The sequence below is a fragment of the Fundulus heteroclitus genome, chromosome 21, assembly GCF_011125445.2.
Source record: "Fundulus heteroclitus isolate FHET01 chromosome 21, MU-UCD_Fhet_4.1, whole genome shotgun sequence".
Taxonomy (NCBI): domain Eukaryota; kingdom Metazoa; phylum Chordata; class Actinopteri; order Cyprinodontiformes; family Fundulidae; genus Fundulus; species Fundulus heteroclitus.
In genome coordinates, this window is record NC_046381.1 from 24,965,620 (window position 1) to 24,990,571 (window position 24,952).

Below are 24,952 nucleotides of genomic sequence, written 5' to 3' on the forward strand. Positions count from 1 at the left end.
TATGACTACAAAATGTCAAGGTATTGTAATATGTGGGGGGGGGGGGACTTCAACATTAGGTTACACCCAAAAATCGATTCATCCAATGGGAAATCTGATGCCAAAAATATTAGTAAAATAATTAATATCTTAATGAAAGTATTGGGAATTGTTGACGTATGGAGGGAAATTAATCCAACAAGTCGAGACTATACACATTACTCCTCTGCTAATAATGTGTACTCTCGCATTGACTAATTCTTTATGTTTAAAAACAATATTTTTTAGAGCCATCAACTGCGATGTCGCTGCTAGTACACTCTCAGATAACAACCCCGTTTATCTATCACTCCAGATGTTTAATAAGACAAGATCTACTCTTTGGAGATTAAATGCAAATATTTAAAAAAACTGAAACTTGAAATTAGATTGTACCTAGAGTTTATTGACAATGAAGAGGTATCACCAACTGTGTTGTGGGATGCTTTAAAAGCAGTAATCCGAGGTAAAATAATAGCCATTTCTGCCACGGTAAAGAAATTTAAAAGTCAGAAACTGATGGATCTAGAAGATAAACTTATGAGGCTACAGAAAGAGCACTCCAAATCATTACAGGATACAATCAAAACAAAGAAAGCAGAAATAAGGAATGAAATTAATGAAATAAATACACAAGAAATCCAAAAGAAGCTGCTTTTTACAAAGCAGCAGTACTATGATACAAGGGGAAAGCATTTACTCTCTTACAGGTTAAGAAAACAGCAAGCAGAAAGGACAATACACAAAATTAGAAATCCATTGACAAATCAAATAGAAACCGACCCGGAGAAAATAAAACAGTGTTTTGAGGAGTACTATCAGAAATGATATTCCGAGACGCAATTAGGTGAGGTTAACCAAATTGATACTTTTCTGTCTTTACTAAATCTACCAAGGGTCACTGACGCTCAAAATGAAAGATTGATATCCAAAATTACTGAAGAGGAAGTTTTATTAGCTATCAAAAGATGAAAAACAGGTAAATCCCCCGGCGCAGACGGTTACGATTCGGGGTGGTATAAAAGTCTGCAGGAGGAACTGGTACCGACATTACTGAGAGCATTTAACTGGGTAATGGAGAGAAAGGTGATTCCTTCTTCATGGAATGAGGCCATCATTTCTATAATTCCAAAGGAGAATAGAGATAAATTAGAGTGTGGTAATTATTGGCCGATTAGCGTATTAAATGTTGATTATAAATTGTTCACCTCCATTTTATCTAAAAGATTGGAAATAATACTGCCAGACCTCATTAACAAAGACCAGACAGGCTTTATTAGACAAAGGCAAACCCAAAACAATATTCGAAAAACACTGCATTTTATGAAGCATGTTAGCCAGCATAAATCGGAAACTCTGATTTTGAGTTTAGACGCTGAAAAAGCCTTTGATTCGGTACTGTGGGCTTTTCTATATTAAGTTTTATCAAAATTTGGCTTCCATTCAAACATACTTGATACTTTTGCTGCACTGTACGGCAAACCTACAGCCAAGATCAAAGTAAATGGGGATCTGACTAATTCAATTCAATTCAATTCAATTCAATTTTATTTAAATAGCGCCAAATCATGAAACATGTCATCGCAAGGCACTTTACAAAATCAAGTTCAATCATATTATACAGATTGGGTCAGATTATACAGATTGGTCAAAAATGTCCTATATAAGGAAACCAGTTGATTGCATCAAAGTCCCGACAAGCAGCATTCATTCCTGGGGAACCGTAGAGCCACAGGGAGAGTCGTCTGCATTGTACATGGCTTTGCTGCAATCCCTCATACTGAGCAAGCATGAAGCGACAGTGGGAAGAAAAACTCCCCATTAACGGGAAGGAAAACCTCCGGCAGAACCGGGCTCAGTATGAACGGTCATCTGCCTCGACCGACTGGGGTTACAGAAGACAGAGCAGAGACACAACAAGAGAGTCAAAAAAGCACAGAAGCACACATTGATCTAGTAATCTGTTCTACATTAGATGGTAGTAGCGGGTGAGCCGTCTTCTCTGGATGATGTCACAGTTAACAGAACGCCAGACCAGGTGTACCTACTATGAAGAAAAAGAGAGAGAGCAAAAAGTTAAAAGCTGAAATGACGACAGTCATTTCAATGTAATACAATGCAAAACTGGAGAACAGTAGACTGAAGAACAGTAGAAATCAGTAGAGTGAGAAAATTACCCTGATGTCCTCCAGCAGCCTAGGCCTATCACAGCACAACTATAGAGATAGCTCAGGGTATGAGCCACTCTAACTATAAGCTTTGTCAAAAAGGAAAGTTTTAACATTAGTCTTAAAAATAGATAGGGTGTCTGCCTCACGGACCAAAACTGGGAGTTGGTTCCACAGGAGAGGAGCCTGATAGCTAAAGGATCTGCCTCCCATTCTACTTTTAGAGACTCTAGGAACCACCAGCAGACCTGCAGTCTGAGAGCGAAGTGCTCTGTTAAGAACATACGGGGTAATCAGAGCTCTGATATATGATGGAGCTTGATTATTAAGGGCTTTATACGTTAGAAGGAGAATTTTAAATTCTATTCTTGATTTAACAGGAAGCCAATGAAGGGAAGCTAAAATTGGAGAAATATGATCCCTCTTGTTGATTTTCATCAGAACTCTTGCCGCAGCATTTTGAATCAGCTGAAGACTTCGAACTGCATTTTGTGGACTTCCTGATAGTAAAGAATTACAATAGTCCAGCCTTGTAGTAACAAATGCATGGACTAGTTTTTCAGCATCACTCCTGGACAGAATGTTTCTAATTTTGGCGATATACTGGAGGTGAAAAAAGGAAACTCTGGAAATCTGTTTAATATGGGACTTAAATGACATGTCTTGGTCGAAAACAACACCAAGATTTTTAACTTTATTACCAGAGGCCAAGTTAATGCCATCCAGATTAAGTGATTGATTAAGAACTTTATTTTTTGAAGACTCTGGCCCAAAGATTACAACTTCTGTCTTGTCAGAATTTAAATACAGGAAATTTAAAGTCATCCACCTTTTGATGTCATCAAGACATGACTGCAGTCGAAGTAACTGATTGGATTCATCAGGATTTATGGATAAATATAGCTGAGTGTCATCAGCATAACAGTGGAAATTAATCCCATGCTGTCTGATAATTTTGCCAATCGGAAGCATATATATAGTAAATAGAATTGGTCCAAGGACTGAACCCTGTGGTACTCCACAAGTGACCCTAGAGTTTGAGGAAGATTTATTATTAACATGAACAAACTGGAATCTGTCCGACAGATAAGATTTAAACCAGCCTAATGCTTTTCCCTTAATCCCTACAGTATGCTCAAGTCTTTGTAGGAGAATATTGTGATCAACTGTATCAAATGCAGCACTGAGATCTAACAGGACAAGTATAGACACAAGTCCATTATCTGAGGCCATGAGAATATCATTGGTGACCTTCACCAGAGCTGTTTCAGTGCTATGATGAGCTCTGAAGCCTGACTGAAACTCCTCAAGTAGGTCATTACTTTGTAAATGTTCACATAGTTGATTAGCAACTACTTTCTCAAGAATTTTAGATAAGAAAAGAAGATTAGATATAGGTCTGTAATTTACTAACTCATCTTGATCAAGAGATGGTTTCTTAAGTAAAGGTTTAATAACAGCTACTTTAAAAGCCTGTGGTACATATCCATTTACCAAGGATAGATTAATCATGTCTAAAATAGGACCACTGATCAGAGGGAATACCTCCTTAAACAACTTGGGATTGGGTCTAACATACAGGTAGAAGGTTTAGATGAAGCTAAAATTTTAGATAGCTCAGAAAGCTCTACTGCTTTTAAACAGTTCAGACACTGCGCAGGTTCTAAGGATTCCTCCAATGCTGCCTCACTTACTGAGGACGAGGTAATCATGTTTGGGAGGATGCCAATTATTTTATTTTTAATGGAATCAATTTTATTTATGAAGAATCCCATAAAATCATTACTGCTAAGAGCTAAGGGAATGGATGGATCAACAGAGCTGTGGCTCTGGGTAAATTTGGCAACTGTACTGAAGATAAATCTAGGATTATTCTTATTCTCCTCAATTAATGATGAAAAATATGCTGCTCTAACTCTGCGAAGGGTCTTGTTATACAACAATAGACTGTTCTTCCAGATTAGGTAGGATTCTTGGTGGTGTAGACACTAACAATTTTACTATACAGAGAGGATCCCGACAGGGCTGTGGCGCCTCTCCACTCCTCTTCGCCTTATTTCTAGAACCTCTGGGGCAGTGGATACGACAAAGATCTGATATTAGTGGGGTTACAATGACAGCAGGGGAACAAAAACTGGCCCTATTCGCCGATGACGTGTTGATATTCTTAACACAGCCAAATCAGACACTCCCCAGACTACTTGACAGTACTTGACAGTACTTGAGGAATACGGATCACTCTCGGGATATAAAATTAATGTTAACAAAACCCAGATATTACGTTTGAATTTTAATCCATCCATTAGAATTAAGAACATGTACAATTGGAACTGGGACTCAGAACAAATTAAATATTTGGGGGTAGTTCTGACAAAGGATTTATCTAAATTGGTCGATGCTAACTACAGATCCTTAACCTCAAAGGTAAAATCTGATTTACAGAGGTGAAACACTGTTCCCTTCTTAAATTTATACTCACGAGTGGAATCAATTAGAATGAACATTCTCCCTCGTATGCTCTACCTTTTTCAGTGTTTACCAATTAAAATACCTCAGAAATATTTTGATGATTGGGACAGGATGCTGGCGAAAAACATATGGCAACATAAAAGAGCCAGGGTTAAATACAAAACACTCCAATTAATTAAAGAGAAAGGGGGGATGAGCCTTCCTTGTCTTAAGGAGTATTACTATGCTGCCCAGCTTAGACCCTTAATCTGTTTGAGTTCGCCAACCTATTCTGCAGGATGGAAGGATATAGAAGCTGATATTACAAAAGAGGTGCCTATCATGGCGCTATATGCAGATACTAAATTACAGAAGACCACACTGTATACTTCTGACTTTATGTATGATTCCCTGCTAAATTCCTGGAATGAAATCATTAAAAGGTGTAAACTGGGTGAACTGTCCAATTTTTTGAGGTGGTGCGCCTACGACTCTGAGTTTGTGCCAAATAGATATGATGATCGGTTTAAGAGATGGCTATCTAAGGGGTTAACAACCTATTATTCCTTCATCCACAAAGGGGCATTCTCGAGTTTTGAGACCCTACAGACTAAATATGGTTTAGGTCAAGATGATTTTTACAGGTATTTGTAGGTTAGACATTATTTCCACCAAAATTTAAAAACAGTATATGAAAAGAAAGATTTAGGTTTCCTACAGATATTCTTAACTCTAACCAGGTCTCATTCTCAAAATAATATAATTTCTAAATTATATAAGGGCATTCAGCAATGTACACAAGTCAGCACAGAAGGTATAAAGAAGAGGTGGGTAAAGGAGGGAAATATGGTTATCTCACTTGACAGGTAGGCCAATATATGTCAGTTTCAGTGGACAATAACAGGGTCGAATACATGGTGAGAGTTCAGTTGGAAGAACATGATCAGGTACTTTATTACGCCTATCCAGAAACGTCATCAAGGTGGTGGGGATGCATGTTGGAGGCTATGTGGGGTCACTGGTGCCAACCACTTTGATATTTTTTGGGTGGGAATGTCACGTTATAATTAATTATTGGACACAGATAGGTGAACATGTTAATAATGTATTTGGTACTAAAATCCCCTTAAATGTGAAACACTGTATTTGGGTGATGTTCCTGTGACAAATTGGAATAACAATGATAAAAGATTACTCGGTATGTTACTTATTGCAAGTAAAAAGGCCATCACAAGAAAGTGGCTGAGAGTGGAATCTCCAACTATTGAGGACTGGATCAACATAATGCACGAAATATATGTCATGGAAAAGTTGTCTTTTTCCCTTAGAATGCAAAAGGACATGTTCTACAAAATTTGGACTAAATGGAATGAGTACATAAAACCCCTACGGTCAGATTTTGTATGAATGATACATGATACATGAATGATGTTTCTGTACTTAAAACCTTGTCTTGTGAATATTGGCATGCATCCCATATATGTTTGTGTTTATTTATGTTTGATACTGTGAAAACACTTTAAAAATTATAAATAAAAAAAACTTCAAACAGTGTATAATTGCACAACACATTGTTGTCAGTTAAGTGTGCATGTTGGTGCAAGTTCTTAAATAAATCCACCTCAAATATAACTAATTGTCTTGCCTCTACATTCAACTTTGAGCTTCTGCCAGCCAAAAGCTGACAGACATTTTAAAGGCTTTTATTGCCAAACACATAAAACAAATACAAAAAGAATATTTGCAGTATTGGTCCATATTTTTAACCTCTTCATTTCACTCTGACATGTTAAATATCAAGTGCATTTGTATAGCTTTGGCTTTCTCCTCATGTCAGTGGGGTAACATCTGCTGTGTTTTCTGACCACAACTCTAAACCTTGAGTGTTCTTTGTTTTCCCTGTTGTCTCATGGCATGGTTTCCATCAGGCTGGGGAAATGGAGAGTCTGAGGATTTTTGGCATCATCGGAACAGCACAACTCAGATTTAGCCATTTACTGAATGGTCGATCCAATTGTAAACTCGACACCTCATAAAATGTATGTAGGAAAGCTTTAATGAATTATATTCCCTTGATCAATCTGCACACTAGATTAAAACAATCTGAACTTTCAGCTAAAAAAAATCTGCTCCCACAAGCTTATGCTAAACAAACTTCAGACATTTTTGTTTTATATTCCCCTTCTCTGCAATATGTTTCCAGAATGGCTTCAGCAAAAAACTCCCCAGAGTTGACAGTTTCAGATAGGATAAGTTTAAACAGAAGACAAAATAGACAGAATTCTGTCATGTTATGGTGCCTTGCTGTTTCCACTGTGGTGTGAAGAAATGCTTTCTGAAGGGCGGCTATTATCGTACCTGTGTTCTTGAAGCTTAGGAGAGAAACAGAAAGTGCTGTGTGGAGGAGGAAATCTAAGAGGGAGAAAGCTGTTCTTTTTACCAGATTAATCTCCCTTCAATGGTGCTCTCTGTGTCCTCCCCTCTTTCTCCCTCTCAGAGCTCTAGCTGTGTGCAGCCTTGAGGAAGCACAGTGAATTCATAAAGGCCGGATCTGTGGTAGACGCCTGCTGACTCTCCAGATCTGTAAAACAGACTAGTAGAGCTGTGGGTCTCAGAGTCCAACAAGCCAAAGCTTCAAAGACAACAAAGAATCAAACACGACATTTCTGCTAAACTTGTATAAGTTAAAGAAGCTCTTAGATTTTCACCCTGCACTTTATTTTAGTGCTGTGAAGTTTCATGTCTAAACCACATCTTTCCTAGCCTCGTGAGACCATCCTGATCTCGCGAGCTTTCAAGGTTTCACTCGCAGATCAGTCTGGCTACTCTCCGTTAAAGAAAATTTGGAGCCGTTCACCAAACGAACGTCCAATCAGCGTTGGCTTTGAGGCAGGTTGAGGTGTGACGCAACGAGAAGATCGACAGTTCAGTCTAAAGAACATGGCGGCTTCAGCCGATGAAACTAGCGTTAGCGTGGCTATCGAGCAAATTTTATCGGAATTACAGAGTATTTCTTTGCTGAGCTAACGAGCCTTTACCTGCAGCAGCAAGAGTAGCTTGGCTTGTGGTTGTGTACGTCATATGCTTCGTTGATCTGATTGGTTTATTTGGCTTGTCTATCACCAACATAGGCCAATCAGCTAACCAGTATTTTCGCCCCTTCCCAAAATTACTTCAACGGAAGGTTTCCAGATGGATATGCGAAGCAAATCTATCTGGCGGCGTCAGGTTACATCTTTCCCAGTTTAAACAGGATTTTGCCATTAATGGCACATTTAAACAAAGATAATATGAAAAGCAGGTCAATTTGTTTCTGAAATTCATTTAAAAAAATTATCTTGTTATGCTGCTCTAGGTTTAGGCTGCTGGAGGACATCAAGATGTATTTTTCTCACTCAGCTGAGTTCTACTGTTCTCTAATTTGGTCTTATTTGTCGTATAAAAAATTCTAAGAAATATTTTCACACTTAACTTCTCTAGGAATGGTTGTTCATTACATTCACGTGATCACAGTGGTTTACATCATTCTGTAAAGTGACTGCTTTCTGTCCTTTTTGACTTGAACCGTTAAATCTTCTCAGACACTGACTATTTGTGCATGTTTCATCTTCTCAGGAAATGATTCTTGATTCAAGCACTAGGTAAATGCACAATCAATGCATGGATGTGTCTAAATTGTCTACAGTTGAATAAAAACAAAACTGACATAATCATTTTTGGATAAATGGAGATCAAGAGTTAGCACACAGCTTCAGCTGCTTCAGCTAGAAACCACTGATCAGGCCTAAAATGTGGGAGTAGTGATGGACTCAGACCTGAACCTCCAAAAACATCTAAAGACAATTACAAAGTCGGCTTTCTATCACCTGATATTAATGTCCTAGCAGGGTCTTGAAAAATGTACCTGTGTGTTTATCTTTAGTTGAATCAATTACTGCAACGGCGTTTTCACAGGTCTGCCTAAAAAGTGGATCAGACAGCTGCAGCAGCTGATCCAGAACGCTGCTGCCCGTGTCCTCACTAAGACTAAGAAAGTAGACCACATCACCCCAGTTCTAAAGTCCCTACACCGGCTCGCTGTATCTCAGAGAATAGACTTTAAAATACTTCTCTTAGTCTATAAATCCCTGAATGGCTACTCTTCATACCTAGAACCAGAACCAAACAAGGAGAAGCAGCATTTAGTTCTTATGGTACACTTATCTGGAACAAACTTCCAGAAAACTGTAAAAGTGCTGAAACCCTGAGTTCCTTTAAATCAAGATTAAAAACCTTTTTTATTTAAATTGCCTTTAAATGTGAGCTGAAACTTCATTAGCTTAAGTTTGTAGTCCAACTTAACTTTAACTGCCTCTATTATGCCACTGCAATGCACTTTCCTCTGTATGTCTTCTTTTCTTTATTCTGTTCATGTACAGCACTTTGAATTGTCTTGTTACTGAAATGTGCTATACAAATAAACTTGCCTTTCCCTTTCTGCACCAAAACCCTGCCACTAAATTAACAAATCGGATTTCCTTATAAACATGGCACTATTTAAAGGAGCAATAAGTAAGACATTTACTGCAAGATCAACCTAAATCATTCTCATTTGTCACCTGGGATGGAAGTAACATTCACTATAAACAATCGGTCCTCTCCATCAACAATCTCTTAGTCACACTTATCTCATTTCAGACCTAGAGGTACAGTCCAGAACTACTTCGGTTTAGAGTGTAGCCCATGTTAACTTCCTGGTTCCTGAGCCAATCATATGACAGTTCCCAGGGTTCCCAACACAGAGCACAGCATTAGATATTTTATCTTGGCAAAAGAGCAGCAGCCTGGAAATATGGAAGCAAGTAAGAGAAGCAGACCAGAAATATAACAGAATTATGTACCTTTCGTGCGGAAGTGAAAATTCACAACAGCAACACACCGATTAAAAATGGCATATTAGATTGTTGTGATTGGCAAGCTGTTGTACCAATTTGACACACTAGGTGTTATTATTACTAATTATTATTAATTGCTCCTTTAAGCAGAAATAAACAGTGGAACTGACTGCCGATGACTGCGGACTTCCTGTTTGCGGTAAGGCATATTGTGTCACTTCCTGTTGATGCTGTGTGAACTGCAGTATTGCTCCAGGCTCTCTCTCTTTTATCTTTAAACCTCTTTGCTGTAACATCTGTTTCCAAAACATAAGCACTTTTAAAACATTTTCTGTGGCTGCACATCACGTTTGGGAACTCCTCGTGTTTCACACGGTTTGCTTTTTGGCGTGGTAAGAGGGCGCTAGTCTAGCTTTAACCAAGCCTTAGCCTCATAATGGCTTCTCCGTCTCTGACTAAGTCTCCTATCTGCTGCTCTCTGTGTCAGATGTTCAGTTATTCCTCTGCCTCCTTTAGTGATAATGGTACGTGTAATAAATGTAGTGTTTTTGTAGCTTTGGAGGCGAGGGTATCAGAATTAGAAACCCGACTCCGTACTGTTGAAAAACCGGCTGATAGCCACTCCTGCTAGCACGGAGCCACATAGAGTAACTTCACGTAGCGAAGCAGCACCACCCGAACAGCCAGGTAACAAGGCCGGCTAAGTGACGGTTCGTAGGAAACATAGCTCTAAATCCCAGTCCCCAGGTCACCACCAACCAGTCTGCGTTTCTAATAAATTTTCCCCTCTCAGCGACACACCCGCTGAGGAGCCGACCTTAATTATTGGCAGCTCCATATTAAGAAACGTGGCACTAAAGACAACAGGGGCCATAGTTAAATGCCTGCCAGGGGCCAGAACGGGCGACATAGAATCCTACCTAAAACTACTGGCTAAGGATAAGCGTAAATACAGTAAGATTGTTATTCACGCTGGCGGTAATGACACCCGGTCACGCCGATCGGAGGTAACTAAAGTTGGTGTTGCTTCGGTGTGTGAGTTTGCTAAAACAATGTCAGACTCCGTGATTTTCTCTGGTCCCCTGCCTGATCTGACCAGTGATGACATGTTTAGCCGCTGGTTGTCTAGGTGGTGTCCTGAAAACGACGTGGGCTACATTGATAACTGGCGAAGTTATCTCAGACTGCAGGTCTGCTGGTGGTTCCTAGAGTCTCTAAAAGTAGAATGGCAGGCAAATCCTTTAGCTATCAGGCTCCTCTCCTGTGGAATCAACTCCCAGTTTTGGTCCGTGAGGCAGACACCCTGTCTACTTTTAAGACTAATCTTAAAACTTTCCTTTCTGACGAAGCTTATAACTAGAGTGGTTTATGTTGCCCTGACCTACCTATGGGGATGTGCTTCTATTGGCTTAGGCTACTGGAGGACATCAGGATCTGTTTTTCTCACTCTATCGAGTTCTACTGTTCTTCAATCATGCATTGCTTGTCATCATTTCTGCTTATAACTTTTTGTTCTCGCTCGTTTTTTTCTTCATAGTAGGTACATCTGGTCTGACGTTCTGTTATCTGAGACATCATCCAGAGAAGACAGCTTACCCGCTATTATCATCTAATATAGAACAGATTACTGGATCAATGTTTGCTTCTTTGCTTGTTTGTCTCTCTTGTTGTGTCTCTGCTCTGTCTTCTGTAACCCCCAGTCGGTCGAGGCAGATGACCATTCATACTGAGCCCAATTCTGCTGGAGGTTTTTCCTTCCCGCTAATGGGAGGTTTTTCCTTCCCGCTAATGGGTGTTTTTTCTTTCCACTGTCGCTTCATGCTTGCTCAGTATGAGAGATTGCTGCAAAGCCATGGACAATGTAGACGACTCTCCCTGTAGCTCTACGCTTCTCCAGGAGTGAATGCTGCTTGTCGGGACTTTGAAGCAATCAACCGGTTCCCTTTATATAGGAAATTTTTGACCAATCTGTATAATATGATTGATTTTGACTTCGTAAAGTGCCTCGAGATGACATGTTTCATTAATTGGCGTTATATAAATAAAATTGAATTGAACTGAATATAGATTTATTACCATAAAGCATTGTAACAAACAGAAAATTATTAAACACATAATTCCTTACTTTTTGTGCTGTGTAGGTACACATATCAGTCGCCCGTTATAGAGTTAATTGTAGGAGTCAACAATACTTTCTTATTAAAGGCATACTATGCAACATTTTTCAGTTAATTAATGTGTTCCATACCGTTTTGGATGATTAAATGAGTCATTTCAGGTCGAACAAAGGTTTTCTCGGCCGCCCTGGGGGTCTGTGGGGGAAATACCGCAATTGCAAGAGCTCTCGGCCCGCACACACAGAAGTCTTGCTTTACGGCGAGAACTCCATGTGTTTTTGCCCTGCCATTCACTATATGCACGCGCAAAAGCAACAACAAAGAACCGCGTGTTAACGTCAAATAAACATGCAAGCATATTGAGTTTTATTATTATTATTTGTTTTTTTTATGTTGGCGAGACGCTGCCGCCGCGGCGGCCGCGGCGGCGGCTGAGGCTTGGCGAAGCGGTGGCGGTAGCGTCTCGCCAACATAAAATAATAATAATAATAATAATAACAATAAAACTGGCGAGGCGGCTTGGCCTCGCCAAGATAGCGCTGCGGGAAGCTTGATGTTCATACCTTCACTGTGTTAGTCATTGTTTGTACTGCCGTTTTTTCCACTTTTCGTTGCGTTCGCCTGTCTGCTAAGCTCAAAACAACCGCGCCTGGCTTGACGGGGAAACCAGAACAGCTGAGCATCTTTACGACAGTGCACTTTTACTTTCGCCCTTTGGGGGGAGCCTCGCTGGAAAATCAACCCCGGTTGCATAGTATACCTTTAATGTGAAATAAAAACATGATTACTGTAAAATCCTTGTTACGTTCAATTTGAAATATGCGGCTTAAGATTGCAGCAATATAATGCCTTGAAGCCATCAAATACAATTTATTAATAGTGTAATAAGTTTACAATATCTTCGTATACATACTAATACATTTTGCAATATATTGCTGCTTTTCAAGAGAAAGGTTTGTCAACATAATATGCATTTTATCTAACTTGTCAGATTTCATCCTTTCCTACCAAGAATCAAGAAGCTTTATTCTCATCATGTGTTACCATAATGACATTTTCGGTGAGGCAAACATCGGCTCAGAATGCACAGAGTGACCCATAACACGCAGACACAACATAACATGATCTGCTAATACTAAGATAATCAGAGAACCCAGTATTCAAGTCAGACACAGGTTCATTTCAAATAAAATAAACAAAACTTGGTGCAGGCAGAATAATGTCCAGAGTAAGGCAGGGGACAGTCAGAGCTGACAACAGGGGATGACAGCAGAGAGGGCTGGAATCAGAGGTCAGACAAATCAGGCGAACTCGGGTCATGTGCTTTTTGTTCAAAAAATTAAAGTTGATTACACTACCCAACCACATGACTCCCTGGTGGGATTAAGCGCACATATAGTTCTTAGCAGTTGATGGACATATATTCAGGTCAAAAAGAGAGCAGTTTATAATACTGTGCAATAAGTTTTGTTGTAAAACTATGCAGTTGCAACTAAACAGACAGTCCTGAGAGACTGAAGTGTGCAAATACACATTTGCATGTGAGAGACGGTGAGAGAGGCCTTTTCCACTAGACCACTGTAAGCTTCTAAACTGGACTTTCTCTAGCTTTTTGGAAATGGCAACTCTTTGCTCTGACTACTGTCTACTTAACCATCTGTGACCGCTAAGCTATCGCCCTCGAATGAGTAGCTATAATGTTGTTGATTTTTGATGCAGGAAAATGTTTGATTTGGATTTATTGTCACACTTGGATACCACAAGCGCACATATCAAACGAGAAAAAAACTTTTATGTGAATGTGCTGTACAGTACATGGACATACCTAAAGATCTATTTTATTGATCTTAAGAAATGTCGTAATTTTTGAAAAACAAATCTGGGTTGTCTAAAGACGTCAGCCATGCTTACAAAATAAAGAGAGAGAAATGCATCACTCTGTGTGTATTCAATCACTATATCTCTATCAATAGATTAATATCTATCAATAGATTAATAAAAGATGTTACAAATATTTATTCTATGCAATGAATGGTGTATAAAATGACTTAGAGAAGTCATTTTATACAATATAAAATGACTTCTCTAAGTCATTTATAAGTTATTGATTTGTTACAATACCTGATGCATGCTGTAATTAACATTTTAGGTTTTTAAGCACAGAGATTGGTTTTAGTGTATTAAAAGTCCATTTAATTGGATAGAACTTACACAAAATAGGCGGGATATCGTTCCTCAAAATACCAGCAAAACTTCTTGGCTTCTACACACTGTAAAAGAAAAAGAAGGTTGTAATTAGGGTATAGTTAACCAATGTGAAGATTAAAAGCTGGCAACAAACAGCATGAGAAAAACAACAGGCATGCTGATGAAAGATCGCTGGTGAATAAAGCAAACTCTAGAGAAGTCTTTCCATTCTGAGCGCCGTCAGTACAGAAACAAGGAGAATGCAAGTAATGGCATTTCCCGCTGCTTCTCTTCATACTGGCCTGTCACGACACATTGTATAAGTATCACAGTTTGCTCCAACAAATATATAACCGACTATAAAGGTGAATGCGCTCTGTACCTGCTATACTTAGTGTTCGGTAGTGTATGCCAATATTTGGTTTCTACTGACTCAATAACATAACCAGTGTAACACAGCAGCCTCCTTGGTAAAGCATTCCATTTACCTCAAAAATCTTATGTAGGAAATACTTCACACCCAACTTAACCACATCACGACTCAGAAAGCTCCAATGCTACGACTTAATGACTACAAACTACAGCTCCGGATTTATTTTGATCGTAATGAGTATACTGGAAAACGCAAACATCAATATCCCATCAATGTATAAAACCCTTGAGGAGATAACATTTGTTATAACCGTAAAAACACACTCGAATTACATCAGCATGGCATGATTTCGAAGAAGCTAGCGGGAGCTATATCTGTTAGCTCCACGTGTTTAAAAACACAGTGAAAACGCATTAAAGTAAACAGTTCTAAATAAACCATTTAACTTCCGTCCGTCTGTGCGTTTTCTTCCGCTTATCCGGGGTCGGGTCGTGGGGGTAGCAGCTTCAGTAGGGAGGCCCAGACGTCCCTCTCCCCAGCCACTTGGGCCAGCTCCTCCGGGGGAATCCCAAGGCGTTCCCAGGACATAGTCACTCCAGCGTGTCCTGCGTCTTCCCCTGGGCCTCCTCCCGGTGGAACGTGCCCGGAACACCTCACCAGGGAGGCGTCCAGGAGGCATCCTGACCAGATGTCCGAGCCACCTCAACTGGCTCCTCTCGACGTGGAGGAGCAGCGGCTCTACTCTGAGTCCTCCCCGGATGACTGAGCTCCTCACCCTATCTCTAAGGGAGAGCCCAGACACACTATGGAGAAAACTCGTTTCAACCGCTTGTATCCGAGATCTCATTCTTTCGGTCACGACCCAAAGCTCGTGACCATAGATGAGGGTAGGAACGTAGATCGACCGGTAAATCGAGAGCTTTGTCTTTTGGCTCAGCTCTCTCTTCACCACAACGGATCGGTACAGCGCCTGCTTCACAGCAGACGCTGCACCAATCCGCCTGTTGATCTCCCGCTCCATCTTCCCCTCATTCATGAACAAGACCCCAAGATACTTGAACTCCTCCACTAGGGACAGCACATTCTCCCCAACCCGGAGAAGGCACTCTACCCTTTTCCGGTTCAAGACCATGGTCTCGGATTTGGAGGCACTGATTTTCATCCCGGCCGCTTCGCACTCGGCTGCGAACCGCTCCAGTGAGAGCTGTAGATCACGCCCTGATGAAGCCAATAGGACCACGTCATCCACGAATAGCAGAGACGCAATCCTAAGGCCACCAAAACGGATCCACTCAACACCTTGGCTGCGCCTAGAAATTCTGTCCATAAAAGTTATGAACAGAATCCGTGACAAAGGGCAACCTTGGCGGAGTCCAACTCTCACCGGAAACGAGTCTGACTTACTGCCGGCAATGCGGACCAGACTCTGACACCGGTCGTACAGAGACCTGACAGCCCTTATTAAAGGGTCCGGTATTCCATACTCCCAGAGTACCCCCCACAGGATCCCTCGGGGGACACGGTCGAATGCCTTCTCCAGATCCACAAAGCACATGTGGACTGGTTGGGCAAACTCCCATGCCCCCTCCAGAATCCTGCTGAGGGTATAGAGCTGGTCCAGTGTTCCACGGCCAGGACGAAAACCACACTGCTCTTCCTGAATCCAAGATTCAACTATCCGACGGACCCTCCTTTCCAGAACCCCTGAATAGATCTTACCAGGGAGGCTTAAGAGTGTGATTCCTTTGTAGTTGGAACACACCCTCCGGTCCCCCTTTTTAAATAGGGGGACCACCACCCCAGTCTGCCAATCCAGGGGAACTGCCCCCGATGTCCACGCAATGCTGCAGAGCCGTGTTAACCAACACAGCCCCACAACATCCAGGGCCTTAAGGTACTCAGGGCGAATCTCATCCACCCCTGGGGCCTTACCACCGAGGAGCTTTTTCACAATCTCGGCAACCTCAGCACCAGAGATGGGAGAACCCGACCTAGAGTCCTCACGCTCTGCTTCCGCAATGGAAGACGTGTTGGTGGGATTAAGGAGGTCTTCGAAGTATTCCGCCCACCGAAACATGACGTCCCGAGTCGAGGTCAGCAGCACACCACCCCCACTGTAAACAGTGTTGGTAATGCACTGCTTCCCCCTCCTGAGACGCCGGATAGTGGACCAGAATCGCTTCGAAGCCGTACAGAAGTCTTTCTCCATGGCCTCTCCGAACTCTTCCCACGCCCGAGTTTTTGCCTCGGCGACCAGCCGAGCCGCCTGCCGCTTCGATTGCCGGTACACATCAGCTGCTTCCGGAGTCCCACAGGCCAAAAAAGCCCGGTAGGAGTCCTTCTTCAGCTTGACGGCTTCCTCACCGCAGGTGTCGACCAGCGGGTTTGAGGGTTGCCACCACGATATGCACCAACAATCATGCGGCCACAGCTCCGACTAGCCGCCTCAACAATAGAGGCGCGGAACATGGTCCATTCAGACTCAATATCCCCCGCCTCCCTCGGGACGTGTGTAAAGTTCTCCCGGAGGTGGGAGTTAAAGCTCCGTCTAGTGGGGGACTCTGCCAGACGTTCCCAGCAAACCCTCACAGTACGTTTGGGCCTGCCTGGTCGGACCGGCTTCCTCCCCTGCCATCGGAGCCAACTCACCACCAGGTAGTGGTCGGTGGAGAGCTCCGCCCCTCTCTTCACCCGAGTGTCCAAGACATGCGGCCGCAGATCAGATGAAACGACAACAAAGTCGATCATTGAACTGCGACCTAGGGTGTCCTGGTGCCAAGAGCACATATGGACACCCTTATGCTTGAACATGGTGTTTGTGATGGACAATCCATGACGAGCACAGAAGTCCAACAACAAAACACCACTCGAGTTCAGATCAGACCAACCACGCCCCTCCAGGTCCCACTGTCATTGCCCACGTGAGCGTTGAAGTCCCCCAGCAAAACGAGGAAGTCCCCAGGAAGGGCACTCTCCAGTACCCCTTCCAAGGACTCCAAAAAGGGTGGGTAATCTGAACTGCTGTTTGGCGCATAAGTGCAAACAACAGTCAGAACCCGTCCCCCCACACAAATGCGGAGGGAGGCCACCCTCTCGTTCACCGGGGAAAACCCCAATTTGCAGGCACCTAGATGAGGGGCAACAAGTATGCCCACCCCAGCTCGGCGCCTCTCACCAGGGCAACTCCAGAGTGGAAGAATGTCCAGCCCCTCTCAAGGAGACTGGTTCCAGAGCCAGAGCAGTGCGTCGAGGTGAGTCCGACTATCTCTAGTCGGAACCTCTCAACCTCGCGCATGAGCTCAGGCTCCTTCCCCACCATAGAGGTGACATTCCACGTCCCAAGAGCCAGCTTCTGCAGCCGAGGATAGGAACGCCAAGGTCCCCGCCCTCTACTGCTACCCGTTGCACAATGCACCCTACCCCTTTGGCCCCTCCGACAGGTGGTGAGCCCATCGGAAGGGGGACCCATGTCGCCTCTTCAGGCTGAGCCCGGCCGGGCTCCATGGGCAAAAGCCCAGCCACCAGACGCTCGCCAACGTGCCCCACCTCCAGGCCTGGCTCCAGAGTGGGGCCCCGGTGACCCGCGTCTGGGCGAGGGAACACGACGTCCAATAATTGTACTCATCATAAGGGACTTTTTGGGCTGCGCTTTGTCTGGTGCCTCACATAGGACCTGTCTGTCTTGGGTGACCCTACTAGGGGCTTAAAGCCCCTGACAGCATAGCTCCTAGGATCTATGCAGCATTAGATACATTAAAGTTCAAAAACTCTTATTCACATTTCATGCCTTCAGACGTTTTAACATGTGTCGTTGTGGCATATGTGGCACACAGTAACGTAGGGGACACAATGAAAATAAATGAACACTCCCCTTAATATCAACACTTTACAACAGTAAAGTGACGTCCGCGCTACTTCCGGGTTACACCAGTAGGCAAAGTCAGGACTGTTCTCGCCAAACACCGTAACAAAACGGGTGAATTAGAGCGTGCTTTTAGTTATATATATATATATATATATATATATATATATATATATATATATATATATATATATATATATATATATATATATATATATCTTCTTTGCCTCCTTTGCACTTTTGCCTACTGACTGGTAATGGTGCTAAGCTAATGCTGTAACCTTAACCCCTGCACACACAACACTTTATCAGTTGAGTCTTGCACTGTAAACAAAGAGGACCCGCCAACAAATGGCTGGTTGGATTTTTTTGTCTTGCAGATAAATAAAAATCTAGAATCTTAATTAGTCTGTAAAAACTGTAGGAGAGAGAAAGGATCAGTCCTTCTCCGGCATCTCAATGTTTCTAATGCGTTTAAAAGCCTCATTTTGCTACCGTCACAAGCTTTCATGATTGATACCACATCCGTTGTTTACTCTCCATGTTCCATTTTTTAATTTTTTTTATTTCTTGGTCAGAGTTTATCTCTCTGTTGGATCACAGTGTATGCTCTGCTGCTTAGCGGAGATAGCATGTGTCATCAAGCTTATCTATAAAAAGATGAGTGGAAAGAAAAGAGAAGGAGAAATCACATGCAAGACAAGAGGAATGTCAGTATTTCCCCTAGCATTATTGAACACACACACACACACACCAAGATCATGACGTGTAGTAAATTAATAAATATCTGTATGTGTTCACAGTTAATTTAATTTCAAATGATGAAATAGCTCCAGATCACATGCTGGGAGAGCGTTGAGAGTTGTGACTTGGGTAAAATATCTGCACTTTGTAAATGCAATCAATTTCTGAGGATGGCTGCACAACAGGCTGCCACAGAGTCAGAAGCACTGAGGGTCACTCAGGTATCCCCCCCCCCCCCAAAACAAAAACAAAACACATCAGGCAAATACGGATTCTCTCCAAAGATCCAGGCCCGGCACAAGCAGAGGAATGCTGTCCATGCTGTTAAGTGCCAGGAGGACTGTGACCATCAGGGAGATAAAAAGCAGCTACTGGCCAAAAGGGCCAAAACCCAGATGAGGAATATAATCAGGCCAAGATTTAGTGGTTTACACTCAACTGCAGGCCAGCGGTCACCCTTTTAGGGATGACGATGTTCTCTCCTGAGCACAGAGGAACGTTGGTTTCAGAGAGGTGTTAAGGAGACATTTTTGTGAGGAGAAACCAGCCATCATTAAAAAGGGGTGGTGGCCTACAGGTCCTTTTGATCCTGTCTTACAATGCACAACTCAGCCCCCTGAGAACAATTAGTGGCAATCAGCACACTAACAATGGGTTGGTAGGTGGATGGTCCTCTGTTGCATGTAAACAACCAATTTTATTGTCACTGTTAAACTTATTGCGAACCAATGCGGAGGTAGGCCTACTGCTTATACAACCGAGTTTACCTGAAACTCCTCCCACTGAATAAATAAAACAGGTAAAATGTTCAATTTTACCTGTTCGAACATTTTAACAAAGAACCCGTCTCGAGGACCTACTCAACTTTTTTTTTACCTGTATTATTGAGATGCATCAGGACCTCCATAAATATTGAGTTGAAGGTTTAAATTAAGCTAATATTTTTTTTGAAAACTCATACCGCAGTCTACAGTCTACTTACTGAAGAGCTAGATACCCTGTTCAAGACAATGTCAAGACTTGAATAGAATACATTTTTATTTATAAAGAATTTATTTATAAAGAATTCTACAAAGTCATTACTACTGAGGGAATTGATGACTCAACAGAGCTAAGACTCTGTGTAGGTCTGGCTACTGCACTAAAAAGAAACTTGGCACCAATCTTGTTTTCCATAAATGATAAAAAAGACACTGTTCTAAGCCATGGATTTTTTATTTTAAAATATTCAGTCGACATAAGCATGCATGACATGGCGGGATGGATAGAAGGATGCATGCCAGAATGGGTGGATCCGAAATAAATAAATAGCCTAATAAAATATCATAATCAGTATCAGCAATAAAACCTGAGGACAGCAGCAGTACTTGCAACATCCTCTTTCTAAACCTTGTCATAAAAAGCAAATCTTTAAATGATACTTCACCACTATATTCCTGTCCTACTTTTCTTTTGATTTGCCCCATGGCTAGCGCTGCCAGGCTTTGCATGAGCTAGGCTCAGTGAAAGAGCTGGCAGCACAGGAACCTGTGTCTGACGCTGCCGTGGGACAAAAGTCGGCATTACGCAAGCAGACAACGTGTTTTCCTGCTACTCTATAAAAGCAGTTCAGCTAGCTTTTGGCTGGGAGGAATTCAGGGCATTAATGGTTTAAATAGTTGCACAGTGAACTCTAGCCGTTTGCAACGATCACGAAGATTTATGCCTTTGAAGGTGAATAGATTATTAAGAAGAGGGAAAGTATCATAGGAAAAAGTCTTTGGATACAAAATGTTCAGTTCTCAGTTTCTGTCACCTATATTCCATTTTTATGATGCTGCACATATAACAATATCATTTAAATATTGTTATCCAAAATTTAAAGCACAGGAGCCTCTTATAATTATCTAATGCAAATCTTAGGAACTGTTGTGGAACAATCCATGGAAAGATTTTTAATGAAAATACACCAATGCCTGCTTTAAACCACGTTACATCAGTAACTACTCACCTTTCCTTGATTCCAACATTCTGTTTCATCTCTTTCACGCATATTCTCCCTTTCATCTCCCATCCTTCCACTTCCCCCTGTCCTTCCTATTTTTTTTATGTCTGCTGACCGCTCACAGATGCCTCCAACATCAAAAAGCAAGAAGTACCCAGTGGGTATCATTTTATGGGCTCAGTGTATTTGGTTTGAAGTAAACAGGAAATGGGGAAATGGACAAAACAGGGGAAAGCACCTGATATTCTGCCAGGAAGCCTGGATCATTCGGTGATTCGGTAAGCACCCCGCTCTGAAAACCACGTCTTCATATCCTGAAGGCTGTAGCCAGGTTACCGTACCCATTTCGCACTTCTGACCTGCCTCTCTGACATGGATTATAGCTGTAGTAATTTATTCATACTCTAACGGGTTACACCACAAAAATAATGATTTAGAAAATAAAAATCATGGGTATGCTATTTTTTTAAGCAATGTGTCTCGAGTAGAGTTGTAACAATCCTGTTGGGTCATGACATCTCACGAAAAGATCCTAAGTTATGCATCAAAACATGCCCATAAGCCTTATCTGATCTTCATTAAACTCAAATAAGTGCAACAAAAACACCTACTGTAATGCAACTTGTTCTTTGAGTTATGTTTAAACCGAGAAAGTTAAAGAGTTTTTACATATTAAAACAGTTGGATAAACACAATGTCCCCAGCCTTTTCACTTCCAGATAATAAAGGGTTGTTTTTCCTCAAAACGGGATTTCAAGCTATTTATATCTTTCCAGACTAGATGTAAAAACATGATAAAGGAAATGATTTTGAACAAGATCATAAAACCAGGATGCAGGATGTTTGATATGATCTAATTCTAAGCCTAAAGAAGACATGACCATGCATCATACAGTTGCATGATAATGCAATTATATTGTAATTATAGGCGCAGAAACAATTCTTTTGCTAACTCGATCATTAACTATTAATTAGATGGAGGTAGTCTGCTAAGCTGTTCCGGCAGGAGGAATATCAGATCTTAGCAAGCTTCCACTGAGCTCAGTACACTGTCCAGTGACACTTATATCCTAACCTTATTATGTACTTTATAATATAAACTATATTAAATTATATCAATCATTCAATCAATCAACCAACTTTATTTACAGAGTGCTTTACACACCCAAGGTTGTCACAGTGCTATACAGATTCACAATGTATAAGAAAACAATACATTAAAAAATTAATATATTTACATATTCGGATTAAATAATTGTACCGTTTATATGGGGACACAATCAATGAATCCGATCATAAATCATAATGTGTTTCATATGCACCTGGCTTTATTCATAATATAACCACTCTGACATGCACAGTTATGTAATTCCCCTAAAAAAGCACAGAAGTACCTCCGTCTGCTGTGTTTTATGAGTTCATTTGTCTTCCAAGCACCCTGGATGGACTTACACCATGTTCTAATTACGGTTGAAATGTTACTGAGTAAGCAACAATTTTGACCTCTTTAATTTTTTCGAACAGAAAAGTTTGCTTCCTGATGTATTTCTGCCACTCACCAACACAAAAATGCATCACGTTTACGTTGGGTGTTCATGTGCACTCGGTTCAGTTTGCCACGTTGCAGAATAACTTGAGCCTGAGGAGCATTTATATGCACATAGATCAGATTATCCATTAGTATAAACCACTCCTCTCATTCGGGTTTGGCTTGTTTACATAACGCTTTTTTATTCAGATCGGCCCTTTATTTCGATTACTTTTGTCCATGTAAACGTAGCCAATCAGAGGAAGATTGTTCCAGAGTTTAGGAGCAACAGCAGAAAAGGCTCTGGCTCCTCGGATCACAAGACGAGTCCTGGAAACATCTAAAGAGCAACAGGAGTTCTGACTTGAGACTTCTCCTGGGAACGTGTTTGTGTAAAAGTTCTGAGAGATAAGGGGCTGCCAAACCATTTTGACACTTAAAAGTCAAAATTCAAGTCTTAAAATCAACCCTAAAACATACAGGCAGCCAGTGCAGGTAGGACTAAATAGGGGTAATGTGCTCAAGTCGCTTAGTAGCTGTTAGCAGACGGGCAGCAGCATTTTGGACCATCTGCAGTTGTCACAGAAGACAGTTGTCCACACCAGCGCATAGAGAGTTGCAGTAGTCCAATTTACAGGTAATAAAAGCATTTCTTAACCTTTCAAGGGTTTGATTTTGCTAATCAACTTCAAATGATAAAAGCTAGACTGGACTACGGCACCAACCTGTTTTGAAACAGTTATCAAAGACCAGACCAGGATTCTTGACAGCAGCACAATTAAAAGAATTCAAATGACTTATTTTAAGTCATCCTAAAAGGAAATCAGTTTTTCCAGCACAAATGATAAGTGTTGCTTTTGCACTCCTGAGATGCTGAAACCACCATAGAGCAGAAAGCACACATTCAGGTGTGCTTAAGCCTGAACCAACCTAGTGGAGACAGAAAACAAATCCTGTGCCTTACAAAAGTATTCACACCCCATGTAAACCCTTCTCACCTTACAAACACAAACTTAGAGGTAATTTACTAGCATTTATGTGACAGAGCCACAGTGCGTGAATACATTTAAAGGCCCTGACTGCTGTGAATTCAGCTGCAGGTCTTCCTGGGCATGTCTCTACCAGCTATGCATCTCTAGATAAATTATTTGTTGAACCTTCTTCTTCCCCAAAGAGCTCAAGCTCTGTCAGGCTGGCTGTACAGTCTATGAACAGCAAGTTTAAATCTGGCCACAGCATAACTCTGCCACCACCATGTTCCACCAAACGAGCGGTGGGGGGTGTATAAGAGTATAAATTTGACTCTAATGGATTGTCAGTGAGGTAATGTACTGAACATCTTTAAAGAACTGACATTAGTTAGCGTCAAGAAAAAAAACATTAAAGACTGAGGCAAATGTGCAGCCAGTTGTTTCATAATTTTTAAACAGCCAATAATTTTTGTTCGCACAGATTGTAGTTTGTGACCCAGAACTGATGCACAAACCCCTTTCTAGCAATAAACAACTGCAGACAGTGTTTCCTAATCGCTCAGCTTTAATCACATCAAAACAGAGATGATGCCCAGTTCTAATGTTGTTCTGCCTGGATTTTCTAACAGTGCAGAGCAGTAGTTACCCAACGTGCACCTACATCCAAGGCATTTATTTGTCTGAAAATGTGACCAAGCTATATGCAAAATGTTAATTTGAATAAAAAAAGTCAACATTCTTTTTGTTCTTTTCAAAACATATTGCTTTACCATGAAAAACCCCAGGGGTAAACTAAATACAATATTTTAGGCAGTATGGTAATTTTAAATAGATATATTATTTCTGTTACTACCATTTGTATGAGTAGTAACAGATATGACATCAAAAGCTGGATGACTTTAAATTTCCTGCATCTAAATTCTGACAAGACCGAAGTTGTAATCTTTGGGCCAGAGTCCTTAAAAAATAAACTTCTTAACCAATCACTTAATCTGGGTGGCATTAACTTGGCCTCTGGTAATAAAGTAAATAATCTTGGTGTTATTTTTGACCAAGACATGTCATTTAAATCCCAAATTAAACAGGTTTCCAGAGTTTCCTTTTTTCACCTCAGGAATATCGCCAAAATTAGAAACATTCTGTCCAGGAGTGATGCTGAAAAACTGGTCCATGCATTTGTTACTTCAAGGCTGGACTATTGTAATTCTTTACTATCAGGAAGTCCACAAAATGCAATTCAAAGCCTTCAGCTGATCCAAAATGCTGCAGCAAGAGTTCTGATGAAAATCAACAAGAGGGATCATATTTCTCCAATTTTAGCTTCCCTTCATTGGCTTTCTGTTAAATCAAGAACAGAATTTAAAATTCTTCTTCTAACGTATAAAGCCCTTAATAATCAAGCTCCATCATATATCAGAGCTCTGATTACCCCGTATGTTCCTAACAGAGCACTTTGCTCTCAGACTGCAAGTCTGCTGGTGGTTCCTAGAGTCTCTAAAAGTAGAATGGGAAGCAGATCCTTTAGCTATCAGGCTCCTCTCCTGTGGAACCAACTCCCAGTTTTGATCCATGAGGCAGACACCCTGTCTACTTTTAAGACTAATCTTAAAACTTTCCTTTTTGACAAAACTTATAACTAGAGTGGCTCATGTTACTCTGAGCTACCTTTATAGTTTTA

The 24,952-nt window shown here is 41.3% G+C and overlaps 1 protein-coding gene across 4 annotated transcripts in view; it reads right to left on the minus strand.

The window, feature by feature from the left end:
• The window catches only part of vopp1 (VOPP1 WW domain binding protein), a 72,640-nt gene that overhangs the window by 34,429 nt on the left and 13,259 nt on the right, over positions 1 to 24,952 (minus strand). For all 4 annotated transcript variants that reach the window (XM_036125151.1, XM_036125149.1, XM_036125152.1 and 1 more), the window contains exon 2: positions 13,837 to 13,895. In XM_036125151.1, the coding sequence (XP_035981044.1) occupies positions 13,837 to 13,895 (59 nt within the window). The remainder of the gene's footprint in view (positions 1 to 13,836; positions 13,896 to 24,952) is intronic.